Source organism: Panthera pardus, unplaced genomic scaffold (genome assembly GCF_024362965.1).
Source record: "Panthera pardus isolate Hobbes unplaced genomic scaffold, ASM2436296v1 HiC_scaffold_21, whole genome shotgun sequence".
Classification (NCBI taxonomy): domain Eukaryota; kingdom Metazoa; phylum Chordata; class Mammalia; order Carnivora; family Felidae; genus Panthera; species Panthera pardus.
Window position 1 is genome coordinate 28,076,022 of NW_026526777.1, and position 21,666 is coordinate 28,097,687.

The following is a 21,666-nucleotide window of genomic DNA, read 5'->3' on the forward strand; positions in this document are numbered from 1 at the left end:
CTTGAACTTGTTTCATTGAAAACTGAGATGGTATAGAGAAAATTAAGACGGGCAGATTGTACAGATTTATTTTTACGTTTTCACCCCAACTACCCTACCTTTCAGGTCCTACCAAAGTAAGACCTTTACAGGCAACATCTGTTAGTGCCTTGAGGGCAACATTCCTGCTGGGGCAAATCTAGAAACACTCCATTTGCTGAAAAAGAGCTGCAAATCCCACACTAAGCTTTTTACCTCAATCATGGGGCTAGAACTCTGACATTAGCTAAGCCTAAGCCATGGTTAAAGCTCTCTAGCCATGCTATCAACAGAGAAATGAATACTTTCATAACTAAGGTAACCCCTAGACTCCAACAGAAAGAGGAACAATTATTCCTAGAGGTTCTCTGTAATCAAAGCCATCATAGGACTATTTTGATAAAAGAGTTGAACCCAAGTGCTTTGAAGAAAACATTATGAGATTGTCATCCTGGTAATGATGGGGTCCCAGGAATTCTCCGGTTGGAAATGATCCTTTTCTTAAAAATGCCATTAGTCGATCCTGAATATGTTTTAAAAAGAAAAAAAACAAAACAAAACAAAACAAAACAACTTCGCAAAAACACCAACAGAAAGTTCACCAGAATGCTAAACAGTAATTTCTTCTGAGTGGTATTTTTGGGCAATTTTTTCTTATTCTTTACAGCACAAAGAGTCCTCTTTCATAACAAATATTTCTAATACCTCTTCCAATCTTTACTATCCTGAAATAAAATTCATAGACATAAAACTTAGCTAAAATTGTTTTAAAAATCAAATAAACTTTGAAGAAAAACAAAAGGAATATATAATGAAATATGTATTTCAATGCATAAATTCTTGGGCCAATAACACTAGAAGGTATAATGAAGTAGTCAGAGGCTTAGACTCATCATAGATCATCATGAAGGTAGAAGTCACATGCACATCTGTAGAATGTTTTAGAACAATGCCATTATACAAGTGGCCCTGCTGTCAGGAATGAATAAAACTAAAACTACAGTTTTTCCTCAGTTTACATGGTAGTTGAATTTTTAGATTCTCTCTGCCATAAAATGGAAGTTTACACATAAAATCAAGTTTGGTTTTGGACTTTTTCATCCATGACTGTCCAGGGAGACAGCTGAAAGTCAAGGAAGCTGCAGGACAACTGTTACATGGGACCTATTAGGACAGGTAGTATCTCTGGGCCCTGTCCACTAAATGCATCCCCCATCACTGTGACCCCTAAAAGTACCCGCACGAATATTTATAACCTCTAGAAATGCTCCTGCTGCTTTTGAGAAGCACTGCTTTATACTTTTCTATACTTCATATATTTTCTATAATGAAATATATTACTTTTATAATCATAAACAAATTCCAGCAGAGTTTCAAGCTCATCAGTGTCCCTCCAACAAAGAGACAGAAGGTCATGGGTCACTAACACAAACTAATACCTTGAAGGCAATCAGAGGCAGAAGAAAGATTTGGAAGAAAAGTAAATGGTCAAGGGTTAACTGTACCGTCCCTTAGTAGTTGATAAACCTTCCACATCTTTGGATAAGAAGTTTGAGCAAAGCCCAAACAGATACCTTGAAGGTCAATTTATTCTATCTTAAAAAAGATTTCTGACTAGAGCAGAATTCACTGATGTAATGGGACAGTGGGTCCAAAAATTACAGGGTCTCAAAGGAATACATGTGAGCTTTGATTACTGAGATTTCCTTGGCAACAGCACGACCTAAAATTAATAGAGTCCTTAAAAGGAAGATGCCAAAAGAAACTTCGTTGGTTTATACAGCTTGGGCTAGAACAAGGCACAGTGTGACCCATATATAGAAAATCACAGCATCTGCAGTATTTTAAGAAGCTACAGTCACAAAGCAAGAGCAAATGTACAGTGAAAGGAAAGATCCTTCCAGGCTTATATGGAGTCAACCACTAGAGAAGAGTCTTCAGTGCACATTGGATAGAAGGCAGCTTCCCACACACAGAGCTGGTTGGCTGCCATGTCTCAATCTTCATCTTTTTCCTTGGGACTGCCCACTGTCATCAATTGTACAAATCCGGGACAGCTTGCTTTTCTTCATGAGAATGCTTGCCAACTCCCAGAGGCTGGCTATGACGGGGCTGTTTATAACAGCCATCGCTTATTAAATATATCCTTATAAGCATTTTTATATAACCAAATTTCTCAGACTTCTCAAAACCTTCTCATTCTGGGGACAAACTAACTACCCTGTTCCCTTCGTCTCTTTTTTTTTTTTTCTTATCTGGCTACAGATAAAGAGGCTAAGGGAGGAAAATCTGTATTTTCTTATCCTTTCACTTGATTAAAAAGAGACTTGCTTTCACAAGATTGTGGCTGTTATATTTATATGGTATGCTGTGAAAAATATTACTTTGCTACATAAATAACTAACCCTGATAGCTCTGACAGCTTACCTTCGGCGTCTTTAAACTTAGTCAAACTGTTGTTCCCTCTCAACAGTGCAGTCTTGTCAGGGGACATACCTTACCATATTAGGTAATCAAGCCCCGAGAGAGGAGAAGCAAAACAGTCCTAGGATTTTACCTAAAAGGAGAATGGCAAAGATACTGCCCAGTGGCGGAGAGCAGACAGAAAATCACTGGATGCCCTCCAGCAGATTAAGGGGCTTCACGAGATTAAGTAACAAGATTAAAAAAAAAATACTGCTTGAGAGAGGAAAGAGGATCCAGCAAATAGCCAGAAGCAAAGTTGTAGAAAATTAGAGCATACAGGCAAAGGGGCTATTATTTACCCAAAGAAAGGTGGGGGGGGGGGGGGCAGGGGGGAGAGCGGGGTAAAGATCTATGAAACTAGAATTGTTGGAAATCCCTGCAGAAAAAGATAAACAGGAGGGCAACTGAGGCATAGAAATGAAAGCCTGCTTGACTAACAGAAATATGCGGGACTTGATTTGATCAGGTGCTCAGTTTCTAGCAGAAATGGAAACATTTAGTTCTTGTTTCTTCCCTTTCTCCTCATCACTTGTTCCCCCTACTTCAGCAACCCCTCTTAAGATTTATTTATCAAAATTCATCAGGTACATTTATAAAAACATATACTGGAGTTATATAGGAGCCTGGGCTACTTCTCTGACTCTCCAAAAACTTAATTCTTTGTGGATAAATTAATAAATAACTTCAAAATCACACGATTCTAAGGTCAATGGATGTATTCCAAAAGCCTTACTCTGATGCAGATTGAACCTGCAGATTTGGAAAACAGTATGAATGAATTTCGATCGTCTCTAACTATTTAAGTGTATTTATTCATGTTCACTTTATGACTTTAGGAGGTAGCTACCATGACTATCCCTACTTTATAGATGAGGAAACTGAAGTATACAGCGGTTAAGTAACTTATCCAAAGTAGTTAAGTGGCCCAGGGAGTCTACCTAGCTCCTGGGTCTGCACTCTTACCCACTATGCTATATTGCTTGTCGTAACAGTATATCACATGAGATATAGAACAGATAGAAAGATTCCCCTGAAGGTAGTACAACTGCCATGGACTAGGAACCCAGCGATGTGATCCTGGCAAGTTACTTAATCTCTCTGGACCTCAGCTGTTACCTTTAAAATGAGATGTTTAACTAGTTACCTAGAAGTTTAAGTCTCTTTCAGTTCTAAAATTCAGTCTATAATTGCCATCGTAGACATTACAGAGCTAACTCAGAGTTTAGCATCTGATAACACTCAGAAATAAGTTTTCAAAGAAACCCTCTTATCCGTAAGTGAAATGGAAGTGCTAGTTATTCAAAGATATAATAAAGCTGAGGAAAATCAGGCAAAGCAAAGGGGACCAAAAGCTGAGTGAACTTAAAAGATCACCTGCAGGGGCGCCTGGGTGGCTCAGTCGGTTGAGCGTCCGACTTCGGCTCAGGTCATGATCTCGCGGTCCGTGAATTCAAGCCCCGCATCGGGCTCTGTGCTGACAGCTCAGAGCCTGGAGCCTGTTTCGGATTCTGTGTCTCCCCCTCTCTCTCTGACCCTCCCCCCATTCATGCTCTGTCTCTCTCTGTCTCAAAAATAAATAAACGTTAGAATGGAGAAAATTAAAAAAAAAAAAAAGATAATCTGCAAAGATGGTTAATCAATAGAATTGTTCTGATTAAACAAAAAAGTCCTATTCATATTCCCAGAGCTAACTACTAAGATTCATCAGTTCTTCCCCTTTGTGGTTCTTCCCCTTCTCACATTGAATTTGGGAGTGTCCCAGGACTCTGTCTTTGGATTTCTTCTCCGTCTGCTTTCATTCTCTTGGTGATCTCATTCCATCTCCTGGTTTTAAATACAATCTATACATTTATTGACATTCAGTTCATATGTCCAGTCTGGACCACTCATCTGAACTCCAGACTCCTACTGCTAAGTCTTCTCTTGACATTTCCATGTGGATGTCAATCAGACATTAAATTTAACACTCCTAAAACCCAAACCACATGTCTGCTCTTCCCCCACCAAATCCATTCCTTCCACAGTCATCTCTATTTCAGTGAACGAAAACTCCATTCTTTCAGTTGCCTTAGCTAAAAGTTTTGGTGTCCACCTTGATCACTACCCCTGCCATTTTTTTTTCACCCTATATCCAATCCAGCAGCAAATTTCATTGGTTCCAATTTCAAACTATATGCTAAATATGAAAACTTCCCAGCAGCTTTACTACCCATTCTCACTTTGGTCTAAACCACCATAAGTTTTTCCCTGGATGATTCGTAATAGCCTCCTAACTAATGTTCCTGCTTCCACCCGGATCCCTTTAGAGTATATCCTCCAAATAGTAGGCAGAGGAACTCCTTCAAATATTAAGTATAATCATGTCACTCTTCTGCTCAAGACTCTACAGGGGCTACCCACTCATTCTGATCAAAAGCCAGAGCCTTTCCAATGACTTATCAGTCTCTGCCTTTGGGCCCTTCTGCTCATTCTGCTCTACCACACCGGTCTTTTCACCTGTCCTCAAGCACGTCAGCTGTGCTTCTGACTCAGAATCTTTGCAAGTGCTATTGCCCCTGTCTAAACTCTCTATTCCCATATGTCCACATGGCACCCCATCTTACTTCCTTTCATTCTAGGCTCAGATGATGCTTTCTCAGCAAGGTCTATCCTGACCACCCTACTTATAATGTCAACTTCCTATCCCACTCAGGCACTTCTGATTCCTTCCTATCCTACTCTACATGGGTTTTCCAAAAACACTCATCACCTTTTCACACACTATTTACTTCACACACTTACTTATTTTATTTATTGTCCATCTCCTCCACTAGAATGTAAACTCCTTAAGAGCAGGGCTTTTTGTTCATTGTTGCATCTCCAGTATCTGGAAAATTGCCTGACTATAATAGGTACCTTAATGTACTTGTTCAGCAAGTAAATGAGAGGAAGGTTATAGAGGAGAAGGCAGGACAGAATGGGAAATGCATTTAGTCACTTTTGGTAGTAGAGACATTTCTGGCGCCAAGTGGCTCCAAAGGCAAGTTTTATTTTCTATTAAAGCTTAGTTCAAAACCAAGTTTTGGCAGCAAATTTCTATACGCTTCTAGCTTTTATTTAATTTGGAAATCTTACATCTAATGGCCTACTTCCTTTGGTACACTTTATCAACACATCTCTCCACTAGCATGCCACAGCCTTCCAAGGCACATACCTTAATATCCATGAATTAGTAATTCCTTAACAATATCTCCTTTACCCAATGCATTTTGAGGGGTGATGAGCAATCCAGATCTACTATTCCACCCTGGACTGGGAAAACTACATTGCTAGTTTTGAGGGTGAGGTTTCAGTGATTCTGTTCAGACTGACTTGCCTAAAAGCAACAGGGCTGGAACGTAGGGATGCTGAGGGAGGCATCTTGTATGGAAATTCTTACTTCATGAAAGATATAAGTACCTATCTATGTCAAGGACAACAGAGGAACGCTGATATTCTACCCACTGACTGAATCTTGATACTCAGAGTAGGCTTTTTAGTCATCCTTCAAGGAGAAATTCCTTCACTTAAGGAAGTGAGATACTCCCAGCAAGTCATTTGGAACATATAATCTCTTGAGTAAAAAAACCAAATGGATAAATAGGGAATGCAGAAGGATGTAAGCCCCAATTTCAAGTCTGTTTCACTAAAGTCAAATAAAAAGGTTCCCTGATGCAGGGGTACAGGGTGTTCAACCAACAGAGTCTTCATGTCCCTGAATACTTCTTAACTTCTTTGGGTCTCAGTGTTCTTAACTATAACATGAGGTCCCTAACTCAAGTTATCTCAAAATTCCCAAAAGCTGGGAGGCAAGTAACTTTACTACACAAGCAGTGTTCTTTCAAAATCCCTTTAAAACAAAAGAAGCTGTCTACTGTTCAGCTTCTTTAGGGCACCATTCTGTTCATCAGCATCTTTTCTGTTGACCACTTGTGCCCTCTAGTGATAAACTTAATTATACAACAGAATTGGCTTGGCAAACAGTCTGCTCCAGAGGAGTAAATGGGGGAAAACAGCAAGAATGCAGTAGATAAACTCAGTGTTAAGCAAAAGAAAGGCAGGCCAAAGAGGTAGGTAAAAAAAGATGGAAAGATGCCAAATGGCCATCACGTTCTGCAGTGTGCCAATGACTGTGCCTTCCAGAGCAAACATTCAGTGCAATTACCTCTAGTAAAGAATACAAACACAGTCCTGAATATGTAATTTTTTTCACGTATCACTGGAATACCCTTCTTCCTCACATTAAGATCTAGATACAGTTTCTTTTTTCACTTAGCGAGATAATGGATATATTAAGACTTCTGGGAAATATCTACTACATACCTATGTGAATAATTAACAGATGTGCTCTAAACACACCTGTCAAGGAGGTGCTAAGACATTATATATCCATTGCCAGTCTCACCTGTCCATGGATTTTCCAATGGAAATGGGTTCTGACTAAAACTATGTAGTATGCCGGGCTTAAGCAAAATCCCCAGCCTTCTAAGTATCATTCCTTGGTGTCCCCACCATAAAAATGCACGACTGGTCTTTCTCTTAACACGTAATTGATAACAAATATCAGGGCCCTTCCTGGCAATAAATCTTACCTGTGTATAAGTGCTGGTTACATTTTTCTAGCATGGGTACACAAAAAGAAGAAATGGATTTCAACAATACCAACTGGGATTTAGGTTAAACAATAGAAAGGTCTTCTTAACCATGCTGTTGTTACTGATACATGGGTGAGAGGTCAAAGAATCTTCTTCTGAAATCTTTAAAAGGAGGAAACAAAATCTGTACTTAATTCTAACCCTGACTGGAACACAAGATAGGGATAATAACTAGTAAAGTTTCCTTTCTACTCCTAAAATGAAATATGACTGTATGTTTCATATATATGAAATGCAAGGACAGGCAATACTAATCCACGGTGATAGAAATCAGAAGAGTGGTTGCCTCTTGGGACAGGGAAGGGAGCATGAGGGAACTTTTCAGGGTGATGGAAAAGTTCTATATCTTAATTTGAGTGGTCTTTACATTGGTGTATACAACTGTCAAAACTCATCAAATAGTACACTTAAGTTCTGTGCAGTTTATTGATTGTGAATTATATCTCAAATATATATATATTCAAGATATATATTATATATATGCCAGTCTTGGGAAGAATTAATATTAATTTTAATTAATTTACAATTAATTTATAATTAACAGTATTTTATAATATTTATATTAATTTAATATTATTAATTTTAGCTGATTTAATATATAATATATAATATGTAATATATAATATATATAATATATGTATATAATATATATAATATATATATGCCATAGTCTTGGGAAGAATTAATATTAATTTTAATTAATTTACAATTAATTTATAATTAACAATATTTTATAATATTTTATAATATTTATATTAATTTAATATTATTAATTTTAATTAATTTAATATATAATATATGTATATAATATATATATAATACATATATATATATGCCATAGTCTTGGGAAGAATTACCTTTAAAGAAAAACCTTTAAAAATAATAGATTCTGCCACACTTCAGGAATAGGCTAAGAAAGAGAAGGGTGCTGTCATGACCTCAGTAGCATATATAGTTTCACTGAACCAGAAACCAAGAAAAGAAGAAACCGCCCTGCCTTCTCAGCAGTATCCATGCTGATTAGCTAACAGTGCCATTTCAACAGAACGCCCCCTCCTTTGGCTGGCTCAATTCCACTGCCTGATGGAAAGACACGGAAGCTGGGGAGAAAGAATGGTCCTAAGATATTACTGATCGCCTTGAAGTAGAATTGCAGCAATTTACACTGGGCCACGGCCAGGCCTATTGCTCTGTGGATCCATATGATGATAATGGCATCATGCCTGCTAGTGTTAGAAGAGAGTACTTGGGAGAAAAACGGTTAAGTGTGTGTGTGTTTTTTTTTTTTTTCTTTTTTCTTCTTCAGTTAAATAATGTTAAAGTTGTAACCCAATCTAACAGAAGCCAGACAAGACTAGGGCTGGGCTGGTTGTGCTCACCTGGGCTGGCCTACCTCCCCTCACACAGTCTGCAGCCCGAGGAGATGGTGGAGCCCAGATGGGTGTGTCATTGAAATAAACTTGAGTCATCAATCAAGCAAATGTATGCCTTTTAAAGGATTCCTCACCCTGCGCTGACTTGTCACCAGTCTTTCCTTCTACGTGGCTGGTGGGGATGCAGATGGGCCTGTACCAACTCTGGCTTGCCGGCATACATTCAAAGTGACCGTTCTAGAGATAACAGACTATTGATTCTTCTCTAAGGATTCACATTGGAGTCGGCTTGACACATGATAGACACTAGTAGATGCCTCAAGCAACTGGATGAGTGAAATGTTTCTCAGTCCGACAAATGACTTTCACGTCAAACTTCAGTAGTCTCTGCGATTCCTCACCAATCAGAAAATCCTTTCTAGAATTTTCAGTCAACTGTCCTAAAATGAAATTCTCTGGGAAGCACTGCATCAAGAACATCTTAGCTTTCCTTACCTGGTGCCCTATGTTAGGATTTTCCCATGCCAAGTGCTTTGGAAAGGTGGAGACACAGATTTTCACTGACAAAAGACATTGTGTCACAACAAAAGCCGTCCTTGTTGGTATTCCCTTTATGGATTTAAATGGCCTCTGTAACCCTCAAGGGATTACAGTCCATTGCAGTGCTCTATAATCTATTATGCAGATCCTCTCTTTAGGTATCTTATAATTCCCCACAGCAACTTTCCTACATCCACTCTGTGTCTCCAAAAGCCTTTCCCAGCCCCCCTTGAAGAACTGAAGAATTACTGTTATTTGTGCATGCAAATAACACACACACGAATACACACACACACACACACTCACACATCCTGCTCCAACAGAACCTCTTTTGTGCTATTTCCACCTGACACAGCTCATCTTTGTGAAGTCACCTAGCTTCAACCAAGAGTAGGCAATTCCCACCTGTGTCACCATTAGTCACCTGGGCATTGCTTTTTGGAAGGCCACTACTGACTGTTTTGGATCTTGACTAAAATATAGGCAGGTCAATGGCATAATATAGTATTTTTATCTCTTCTGCTAAGAATGAGTTAGTTGTCAATTTTCAGGATGGGTTATCAAATATATTCTGAGAACATACTTTCAACTAACTGTAGGGTACAAGAAGGCCATCTTTTTACATAATTTCCAATAAAAATGTACATATAGTCTCAATTCATTTAGTCAAAACCACATTCCTTCCTGAACAACAGTACTAATAAGGGAACCACTAACTTTCTGTCATGTTTGAGTGGCTTTCAGGAACCTGGAGTTTCAAGAAAGCTGGGCCCGGGCTACGCACCACAGAGAAAGGTTGGATGCTAGGCTGGAGTTGTATAAGAGTCAAGGGTTTAATCTTATTTCAAAGTCAAATATAAGTAGCTTTTGGATTGTGTAATGTTTGCATTCTTCACATTTATGTTCCTTTCTATATATAAGTGTAGATCCATAAGAGAAATAGTATCACTCTTCAATTTTCTTCCAAAGATTTCCAAGTACTTTCTATAATCCAATAACATATTCACAGGAGAGAAAAAACAGACAGATCCTACAACTGTGTGAGATATCAGCAGAAGGCATAGAGAAACGCAGGAAAATTGCTCAAGAGCATGGGCATTGTTACAGCAACTGAGACAATACCACCAACCAACACCCGGCCACATCTCTCAGAGCGATGTCTACCTCCAAACTCTCCCTCAATGCAAATCTGCATTGGGCCTGCTCTTTTCTATTAAAAGTGTATGCACATGAGAAAGGCTGAACCAAAAGGGACAGGCCTCACTGACTTGCCACTTACCAGTGCTGCTTTTACCTCTTCAGAGACGTCAGTTTCATCTTCCTAAAAAGGAAGGAGGGAGAAAAACAAGAGGACCATGGTCACAGACATCCTTGAAAGCAACAAGGTCAGCTCCCATCAATTATGCATCTTGGCATTTCAAACATAGGCAATGAGAACTGACTGCCAAGTGACGCTCTGTTACTGCTGCTTTTAACAGCCGCCAAAGGCAGACAGCTTAGGAACATTGCCTGTCATTAAAAACGTCAAATAAGCCATAGCTGGAAAAGGGGGGTCATTAAGAAAGACAGACTTTATTTCATCTCTGTCAATAGTTATCTGTTTGGTCCTATAAAAATGAGATACTTTTCGGGGTGCCTCAGTGGCTCAGTTGGTTAAGCGTGCGACTCTTGATTTCAGCTCAGGTCTTGATCTCGTGGTCATGAGATCGAGCCTTGTGTCGGGCTCTGCGCTGACAGCACACAGCCTGTTTGATTCTCTTTCTCCTTCTCTCTCTCAAAATAAATAAAAAATAAATTTAAAAAGCTTTTTTTTTTTTAAAAAAAGAGATACTTTTACCTAAAAATAGTTTCTAACAGATGACTGTTAGTCAGTTATATACGGTCTCATTTCTTGTCTCACTGAATGGTTCATCTAACTTTCAAATGATCATTGGTATTCAGGGACCTCCTGATTATTGGTCACTTGCATTTTTAAAATGCCAATAACAGGGGTGCCTGGGTGGCTCAACTGGTTGATTTGCGCTCAGGTCATGATCTCACACTTCATTAGATTGAGCCTTGAGACAGGCTCTGCACTGACAGCATGGAGCCTGCTTGGAATTCTCTCTCTCTCTTTCTGCCCTCCCCACTACCACCCTGCTTGCACATGCGTGATCTCTCTCTCTCTCTCTCCCAAAACAAATAAACAAACATTTTTCAAAATGCCAATAACAAAGCTGAGTGAGAAGGGTATAGAAGAGGGGCTCCTGGGTGGCTCAGCTGGTTAAACATTCAACTCTTGGTTTCGGCTCAGGTCATATGTCACGGTTCCTGGGTTCGAGCCCCACCTCAGGCTCCATGTTGACAGCATGAGGCCTGCTTGGGATTCTTTCTCCCTCTCTCTCTCTGTCCCCCCTCGTTCACTCTCTCTCTCTCTCGCTCTCAAAATAAATTTTGTTTATTTATTTACTTTGAGAGACAGAGAGCAAGCAGGAGAGGGGCAGAGAGAGAGGGAGAGAGAGCATCCCAAGCAGGCTCCACACTGTCAGCACAGAGCCCAACATGGGACTCAAGCTCATGAACCATGAGATCATGACCTGAGCCGACAGCAAGAGTCAGATGCTTAACTGTCTGAGCCACCCAGGTGCTCCTCAAAATTAATTAAAAAAAATTTTTTTTAATAACTTCTCTTAAATAAATAAACTTAAAAAAAAGAGAGAAGGGTATAGAACAAGAGGGCAAATTAAAGTACTGAATGTGTGTTTGCAGTTAGTAAGCACTGGTACATTTGTCTTTATTTTAAAGCCAAAGTTAATCTAGTTCATATTGTTTCTTTTTTCATATTGTTTCTTTTACTCAAAAGAGTAAAATTGAGTCAGATGAACTTGTGTTACAAACAGATTTTAAGCTCCCTGAAATTCTTGTAATGCTCCTAAAGTATTTTGTTAGAGTCTCTGCTCATATGTGATATTAAGATATTGTTGTCTACCTGCATGACTTTTGGGCAATATTAGGGAGAACGGCTGATATTTGACAAGCTTATTCCCTTGTTATATTTGCTTACATGGTTGTTGTTGATTTTCAGTTTTTTTCATTCTTCACCAATTATTTACTGAGTGCCTACTATGTGCCTGGTACTACTGTTCTAGGCAGTGGGCATGCAGCCAAGAATACACCAAACGAGTCCCACACTAGGTGAGTCTTCTCTTTCCTCAGTAATGTGTCTTGATAATCTGCAAGATTTATGGGACCACATGCGGTTCTCTCTTTTTTAAAGTCAACATAAAGGACAACGGCCACGGGTGACGTGATATGTCCCAGCATGGACCAATCCACTCACATCCATTGTCCAGAAATTGATGCCTGTGCCTCTTCGTCGTTCCTTGGGCCTCCTCCTCTCACGGATGGACAGTCTATTAGAGGACTGATCATCCACATCTGCATCTTCACTCTCTGGCCAGAGATAAAACAAAGTGTGATCTTAGGAATCTGGGGCAGGCACACTAGCAAGGAGCCTGCATATTCTGAAGCTCCACATACCATTTTTGTCCATTTCTTTTGCAACTGCAGTGTTTGTGGTGGTCTCTGAACTCTCAGAGTCAGGGACTGAAGATCTGCTTGTCCGTAGCAGATGGGAACTGGTGTAGAGAGTGGGTCTTGATGCAGAAGGAGACACTGGTGTTGTGGGTTTGTCTGGTTGAGCTGAATACCTCAGGCGACGATAGACAGGCTGGAAATAATCCACAGGGTGAGATGTTAGAGGTCAAGTCCAACCAAATGATAAGGAGAGCAGGCTTCTTAAAGAAGGGCTTTTTTTCTATACCAAGAGGCTTACTAATAGTAGATGCTCAATAAATAGCCACTGAGCTGAACTACAGTCAGTTAGCCAGAAAGGAAACAGCTTCTGGATTCCTATTCTGATAATACCATCATGTTGACAGCAGCCCAGCCAGGAAAATTTTTCCTAAATCGACCAAAGGGCACGAGGTAACACTAATCTTGTTAATAAAAATTCCTTGATTTTGGAATGAAAATAAGAAGAATGGTGGCCTCTTCAAGATGGAGCACTGAAAGGCAAGGTTTTAGTAGAAAAATTAGAAGTTCAGGAATATGAAGATACAATACAGTTACCTGAGAACAGAGACCAAATCTAAGCATTCTACAAATTTTTGAATATTCTATCAAACTGCCATAACAGGCTTACTGAAACTTAAAAAAATTCCCATTTTCCCCTTTGAACTTTTTTTTCCCAACGAAAAAGACAGAGTCTGATAATAAGTCTTAACTTGATGCACAGATAATTATTGCTACATGTAGAGATTGTATACTTTTTTGTTTATAAAGACAGAAGCAATAAAATATAGTAAGCTTTGGAATCCGACAAAACTTGGTTCAAATTCTAGCTTCAGCACTTACTAGCTGTGTGGCCTTGAATAAGTTACTTAACTTCTCTGAGCCTCAGGTTCCTCATATGTAAAAGAGGGATAATATCTTCCTTAGAGAGGGCTGTGAGGATTATATGAGATCATGTACGTTAGGTGCTTACAACAGTAGCTAGTAATAAGTACTCAATAAACAAATAAACAGTAGCAGATAAAAAAAACAGAAAAAAACCAAAATAACCTTAGTTAGTTGATATAGCTTAGCCATTCAGCAATGGACCAAGGGGATTCCTTTCTCCTCTAACTATGGTAATGGTAAAATTTAACATCCCAATTGAGACACTTCTCAGAGTGAAGATGAATGGTATCGCTAATTACAGAGATAACAGGTGTACTATGAACCATCCGAGGTAAACTGGGAGGAGTTACGTTCACCCTAAACATAACCCTATTTGAGAAAGGGAACAGAAGTTAACATGTCTACCTCAATAGTGACATCTTGTGGCATGGGACTGAGTGGTGCTTTGTAAAATCAGGTTTGTAGGAGTCTAGAGAACAATATAATCACGGCTGAGAGAGCACTCTGGAGCCTGACTGGCTACGTTCAAGTTCTTGTTTAACCGCTTCTCATCTGTGTGAAACACTGGGCAAGTTAGTTAACCTCTTTGTGACTCAATTTCCTCATATTTAAAGTGAGGGCTCAGAGGGCTGTTTGAGGATTAGATGAATTAATACATATGAAGGAGCTGAAATAATGCCCAGGATACAGTAAACACTCAATAAATCCTCACATTTCTATTTGTATTTTTATTATACTGTAACCTCTCTTTTTAGGATAGAAAGACATCATTAGTTTAAGAATTAGCTAAACTTACTGAGGCAATCATTTCACTATAAATATCAAACCATCATGTTGTACATCTAAAATTAATAAAATGTTTTGTGTCAGCATTTCAATGAAACCGGATAAAAAATAAGCATTAGTTAACTCCAAGAGGAAACAAGTGATCACTTAAGGACTGATAGCTTGAGTTCTTTCAGTCACACGGGTTTGCCAACTAGAGGGAGACATTATCAGTGTTTTCTAGGAGTTGTTCACGATAAAGCAGCACAGCGCCTGACTGATCAGTGAGGAAGGGATTCCCCACGTTAATGTCCCTGCTTTTAGCACAGTACATGCCCGCAAAAGTGACTTACCTCCTCATCCAGACTCCCGCCCCAGGGTTGACGGCTCTCGCCAGCTTCCTTTGCCGGGACTGCTGAGGGCTCATGCTTCTCTGTGCTTCCCTCAAGCCCTTCAGTGCCCGCAGGCTTCTGGCTAGGCTGCTCCTGAGCTTGCCGTTCTGCCCTCGACCGGCTGAACGTCCTTTCTGCTTCTTGAAGGTCCGTTAGTGTCACGCCCTGGGAAAACGGCACAAGGTCAGGGAAGTTTCACTCTAACCAAGGAATAACTCTTAATAAATGAGCAGGGAAACCGCCTTAAAGATCTGGTAGTACCAAAGTCCAGTATCAAAGCTCCCCAAACGCATGAGGCCATTTCAAGCAAGATATGCTTAAAAATGAACACCTCAGTGTGCAAAGAGCCCAGCCTGAGTCTAGGTACCTTTCAAATGCAATACTTAGCTTTCCACTTTGAGTTCCAGGAAACAGGGCAACATTGATGCCCATCTGTTGTAGATGTACTTCTCTCATACCCCTAGTTTGCAACATCTTTGTTTGAAAGCTCCATACCCTCCCAAGAGAAAACAGTTATCAAGAGAGATTCTCTGAAGAGCAGATACTAGAAAAACTTAATTTTACTTATGGGAAGAAAAACCAGCTCCAAAAAGGTGAAAGTTCAGAGGCAGGCTAGAACAACAACAAAAACCAGCCAACCAAAAACATGACACCACCTAAACTAGCTTTCCTCTAAGATGATTTTCTAAGTAACTCTAGGAACGTCACGCAGAAACTTTCCAATAATTGATATTTCCCTCAGGCTCTCAGGAGCAGCCATACGGAAGAAAAGCAATTAGGAGGCATCTGTAGAAAAAGGGAGAAAGAGAGTAAGGACCAGAGTGAACGGATTCTAACTCAAGCAGTTATATGCTCAAGTCCTCAGGAGATGGGAGTTCTAAAGCTGGAAGGTAGTTGAGCAAGTACTATATCCACAACTTGTTTGTTTGTTTTTAAACTAATCATGAATTTAGTCACTCACTCTCTTAATAAATTACTAAGTGTCTTTAAGCACTGGAACTACAAAGACAAAATGGTTCCTGTACTCAAGAACCTTTTAATCTAGTGGAAAAGACATAAGAAAGCAGTTGGGTATAATGGAATGTAAGGTTTAAGACAGAATATATGATCCACCAAATTCCATTTTTGAGAATTTACTCAAAAGAACTGAAAGCAGGGTCTCAGAGAGATCATTTGTTTGCCCACGTTCATAGCGGTATTATTCACAACATACAAACGGTGGAAGCAACTGAAGTGTCCACCGGCAGACGAGTGAATAAACAAAATATGGTATATACAGAGGAATATCATTCATCCTTAAAAAAGAATGAAATACTGATACATATGCCACAACTTGAATGAACCTAGAAGACATTATGCTAAGTGAAATAAGCCAGCCACCAAAGGACAAACACTGGATGATGCCACTTGTATGAAGTACTTAGATTAGTAAATTCATAGACATAAGAAGTAGAATGGTGGTTGCCAGAAGCTGGCGGGAGAGAGATGGAATTATTGTTGAATGGGTATGGAGTTTCAGTTTGGGAAGATAAGAAATGTACTGGAGACAGACGGTGGTAACAGTTGCAAAATAATGTGAATTACTTAATGCCACTGAACCACACACTTAAAAAATGGTTAAAGTGGTAAATTGTATGTTATGTATATTTTACCACAAGAAACTAAACCGAAACAAAAAAATTATAGTCAGTCTTGGTCCTCATGGAGGTTATATTCCAAGGGGAAGACAGAGAAATAATAATCAAGCAAAAATAAAATAACAGCTGTCATAATTACTATAAAGGAAGGATACCTAGCCTATTTGGGGAAGGTCAGGGAAGACAAGGGTACCTTTGTGGCTATTTATAAAGTCCCCTTTTCAGTCCTCAGCTTTCTTACTTGACCTCTGTAGTATTTAAAACTGTTACCTTCACCTTTTACCTGGAAACTGACTTTCTCTCTTTTTTTTTTTTTTTTTTGAGAGAGTGCTAGCAGGGGACGGGCAGAGAGAAAGGGAGACAAAGAATCCAAAACAAGCTCCGCGCTGTCAGCACACAGCCCGACATGGGCTCAAAGCTACCAATGGCAAGATGATGACCTGAGCTGAAGTCGGATGCTCAACCGACTGAGCCACCCAGGGGCCCCTGGAAACTGACTTTTCATTTACTTCTATACCGTTACTACTTCCTGGTTTACTTTCATCTCTCTGGCTGCTCCTTTTAATTGTGCTTCATCAGCTCATCGTCCTCTGCCTCCTTAATGCCAATTCACAGCTTTCTCTCCCTTCTCCTCACCATTGCATACTGCGTTCAAGGTCTTGGTACTCCCAGCTTGGACTACTGTAATAGTTTCCTAACCGGTCTTCTAGTTTCCTGGCTTCACAAACATACTTTTGCCTACCATTCCCATCAGTTCTCTGCATGGTGGACTTCCACAAAATATAACACAGACTATATTGGACTCTTCCCTACTTCAATGGCTCCCTTAGGAATTTTTTTTCTTTTAAAAACATCTTTATTGAAACAAACTCACATATCATAAAACCCACCATTTAAAAGTACAGGCATACCTCAGAGATATTGAGGGTTTGATTCCAGACCACTGTGATAAAGGAAGTATCACAATACAGCCAGGCAAACAAATTTTCTGGTTTCTCGGTGCATATAAAAGTTATGTTTACACTACGTTGTGGTCTATTAATTGTGCAACAGCATTATGTTCAAAAAACGATGGATATACCTTAATTAAAAAATACTTTACTGCTAAAAAAAATGCTAACAATCATCTGAGCTTTTCAGTGAGTCATAATCTTTTTGCTGGTGGAGGGTCATGCCTTTATGTTAATGGCTGCTGACGGATCAGGGTGGCTGTGGCAATTTCTTACAATACGACAACAATGAAGGAAATGTGCTGCGTGGGTTGACTCTTGCTTTCATGAACAATTTTTCTGTAGCATGCGATACTGTTTGATAGCATCTTACTCACAGTAGAACTGCTTTCAAAATTGGACTCAATCCTCTCAAACCCTGCCACTGCTTTATCAACTAAGCTTAGATAGTATTCTAAATCCTTTGTTGTCATTTCAATAATCTTCACGGCATCTTCACCAGGAGTAGATTCCATGTCAAGAAACAACTTTTTTCGCTCACCCATAAGAAGCAACTCCTCATCTGTTCAAGTTTTATCATGAGATCACAGCCGTTCATCCTGTCTTCAGGCTCCACAGCTAACTCTAGTTCTCTTGCTATTTCCACATCTGCAGTTATGCATCCCACTGAACTCTGAACTTTCAATTTGTGTGTGTGTGTATATGTATATATATGTATATATGTATACACACACATACATATATATATGTATGTATATATATATATATATATATACATACATATATATAAAGACAGTACCTGCAAAGTGCAATAAAATGAGGTCTGCCTGCATACAAGGCAGTGATTTTTAGCATATTCACAGACTTGTACAACCATCATCACCATCTCATTTCAGAACATTTTACCACCCCAGAAAGAAACTCCACGTTCATCAGCAGCCCCTCCCCATCCCTCCGTCTCTCCCACCCCTGGCAACCACTAATCTATTTTCTCTTTCTCTGGCTTTGCCTATTCTGGGTATTTTCATATAAATGGAATCATGTCTGGTTTCTTTCACTTAACATAAGGTTTTCTTAAGGTTCACGCACATTGTAGCATTAACATGTATGAGTACTTCATTTCTTTCTATTGCCAAATAATATTCTACTGTATGAATATATAACATTTCGTTTACCCGTTTCTCTGTTAACGGAAATTTGTATTCTTTTTTTCTCTAGTTATGTCAACTGCTTAATTTATCTGGTCTGCTCAAAGGTTCAGCTTGTGCCCACTACCACTATGCCTGCTAAGGAGAGCTGAGGCACAACCAGCCACACAATGCTAAACCTTGCTGCAGCTGGGAGCCCAGGACTCAACTCTACAGCAAGCCTGCAAGCTCCACACATGGAGTTTGGTATGCGGAGCAAGTTAACTCTACCCAGAGTTCAGAGATGACCCTAAATTTGGGATTTGGGCTACTGTGAATAATGCTGTTATAAACATCTATGTACAAGTTTTTGTGTGGACATATGTTTTCATTTTCCTTGAGTAGATACCTAAGACTAGAATTGCTACATCGTATGGTATCTGTATATATAACATTTTGAGGAAGTGCCAAACTGTTCTCCTTTAGGGATCTTAAGATGTGGGTGGCCCCTTAAGCACAAATGGAATGATGAGTCTTGTGAAGGAAAGGAGATAAACCTGCTCTGAACCTGGAGATATAAAAGTGAGAGTGGGTAGGTGTAGCTATAACTTCATCTGATACCACGTGGTGGAAGATTGAAGACAGGTGAAAACTTTTACTACAGTGGCTGGAATAAGGCTCTCATCTTACTGTTTTTTCATCATAGCTCCAACAGAAAGGAAGATAGACAAAATGACATAAAAAAGAAGGTCACACTCACTTGAGTAGACCTTCGAGTCTGCCGAGCTTGTCTGGAGCGTGCTTTCCGTAAAGATTCTGCTTCCTCATCCCGTACAGGAGTCAGATATGACCTGCAAAGAAAAAAAGTAATATCAGACGTAAGATCTTTGCTACCTGTACTTGAGGAACGACAAGGGACTTCCACATACTGAAGTGATTTCTACACTCTAGGAATGAATTTGGGCAGAATCAAAATGATAGAAACGCTATCAGTGAAAATGGCATAATCCAACACATTACTTTTAAATGTATTACTTTTCATGCAGAATCATGTCATCTGTGAAATGAGAATTTCATTTCTTCTTTCCCTACCCTTACAATTTTTATTTCTTTTCTTGATCTAATGCTCTGGCCAGAACCTCCAGGACATGTTGAAAAGGAGTAATGATAGTAAGTTTCCATGCTTTGTTCCTGCCTTCAGAGAGAAAAAGCATTCAGCATTTTATTACTGTGATGTCTAAGATTTCTGTAGACACTGCTTCTCAATTAATTAATTGAGAAGTTAATCAATTATTTTTTAATCATTAGTGTGTGTCAAACTTATCACATGTGTTTCTTCCCCATATATTGAGATTATTATCATTTTCCTTCTTTTTTTGTTACTAAGGTGAATCACATTGAATAATTTTTGAATGATAAAATAACCTTGAATTCTTAGGATAAACTCAACTTGGCCATGATGCATCATATTTTTTTAAGAAATATTTATTTTATTATTTTTTTAAAGTAAGCTCTATGTCCAATTTGGGACTTGAACTCACAGCCTTGAGATCAAGAATCACATGTCCTATCGAACGAGTCAGCCAGGTACCCCTATATAGATTGACTTTTACATAAAGTCAGTATTATTTAATTTAGGATTTCTCCATCCCTGTGTATTAGAGAAATTGGTCTATAATTTTCCCTTTTTTTTTTTAAATGTTTTATTTATTTATTTTATTTTTTTTGTGTTTCTTTTTTTTTTTTTTCATGAAATTTATTGTCGAAAAATATGGAACGCTTCACGAATTTGCGTGTCATCCTTGCTCAGGGGCCATGCTAATCTTCTCTGTATCGTTCCAATTTTAGTATATGTGCTGCCGAAGCGAGCACTATAATTTTCCCTTCTTATAACAACTGGGCAAGTCTGGAAATTAAGGTTATAAAAGTTAAGAAGTGTTTTCTCCTGGTCGATTTTCTGTAAGAATTTATGTAAGATTAGGGTTGTTTCCTCCTGGAATAATTAGTAAAGTGCACAATGAAGACGTCTGGATTTTAAGTGCTCTTTTTAAAAAATTTTTTTAACATTTATTTATTTTTGAGAGACAGAGCATGAGCGGGGGAGGGGAAGACAGAGAGGGTGACACAATCCCAAGCAGGCTCCAGGCTCCAAGCTGTCAGCAGAGCCTGATGTGGGGCTCGAACTCACTAACCGTGAGATCATGACCCTAGCTGAAGTCAGATGCTCAACCGACTGAGCCACCCAGGCGCCCCTTAAGTGTTCCTTATGGGAGGGTTTTAAATGAGGGGTTCAATTTCTTTGATTGATTTAGGCCTAGTCAGATGTTCTGTTTTGGTAGTATTTGTTTTTCAAAGAACTTTATATTTTTACATTTAGTGGCACAAAATTGTTCATAAAATTCTTATAGTATATTTAAAACATTTTTTTTAATGTTTATTTTTGAAGCAGAGAGAGACAGAGAGTGAGTGGGGGAGGAGCATAAGACAGGGAGACAGAAACTGAAGCAGGCTCCAGGCTCTGAGCTGTCAACACAGAGCCTGACATGGGGCTCGGACCCACGAACCATGAGATCATGACCTGAGCTGAAGTTGGACACTTAACCGACTGAGCCACCCAGGTGCCCCAATTCTTATAGTATATTTTAATTGTCATTTTAGTATCTGTAGCAATGATTCTCAAATTCTTTGGTCTCAGGACCCTTTTACATTTTTAAAAATTACTGAGGACCCCCGAAGAACTTTTGTTTATGTGTATCTTTTAATATTTACCTTAGCAGAAATTTAAAAAATATGCACTTATGTATTTAAAAATAATCAGCCCTATTACAAAAAGTTACATCAATAACTTATCTTTTATGAAAAATAACTGTATTTTCTAAAACAAAAAAATTTAGCAAGAGTCTTTATTTCATTTTTATAAATTTTCTTTAGTGCTGGCTTAATAGGAGATAGTTGGATTTTCATACATGCTTCACTCAATATGTTGCAATATGGTGTTTCAGTTAAAATATATAAAGAATATACAGTCTTGCATAGGTTTGTAGTGGGAAAAGGAAGGAGTATTATAATAGCTGGTAATTATGGACATTTTTCCTTGATACTATACCAAAACTGAAGTGGTAGTTTCTTAAAGATTAGCAACAATGTGGAATCTGAAACCATGTTAATTTATTGGTCTATTGGTCTATCTTGCACTTTAAATGGACCTCCTTACCCACGCATGACTTCAGGTTATTGTACACTGGTCCTTTGTAAAACATTGGTGCAGATCTTCCAAATGGTGAC

The 21,666-nt window shown here is 38.9% G+C and overlaps 1 protein-coding gene and 1 non-coding gene across 12 annotated transcripts in view; both read right to left on the bottom strand.

Moving 5' to 3' along the window:
* Positions 1 to 21,666, bottom strand: part of PPP1R12B (protein phosphatase 1 regulatory subunit 12B) — a 218,258-nt gene that overhangs the window by 76,408 nt on the left and 120,184 nt on the right. For all 11 annotated transcript variants that reach the window (XM_053909048.1, XM_053909047.1, XM_053909049.1 and 8 more), the window contains 5 exons: positions 19,142 to 19,232; positions 14,629 to 14,832; positions 12,590 to 12,779; positions 12,390 to 12,502; positions 10,350 to 10,391 (listed from right to left, as the gene is read on the bottom strand). In XM_053909048.1, the coding sequence (XP_053765023.1) occupies positions 10,350 to 10,391; positions 12,390 to 12,502; positions 12,590 to 12,779; positions 14,629 to 14,832; positions 19,142 to 19,232 (640 nt within the window). The remainder of the gene's footprint in view (positions 1 to 10,349; positions 10,392 to 12,389; positions 12,503 to 12,589; positions 12,780 to 14,628; positions 14,833 to 19,141; positions 19,233 to 21,666) is intronic.
* LOC128778954 (U6 spliceosomal RNA) lies at positions 20,147 to 20,253 on the bottom strand. The gene has a single exon (XR_008424807.1). It is a non-coding gene; the product is annotated as a U6 spliceosomal RNA (small nuclear RNA).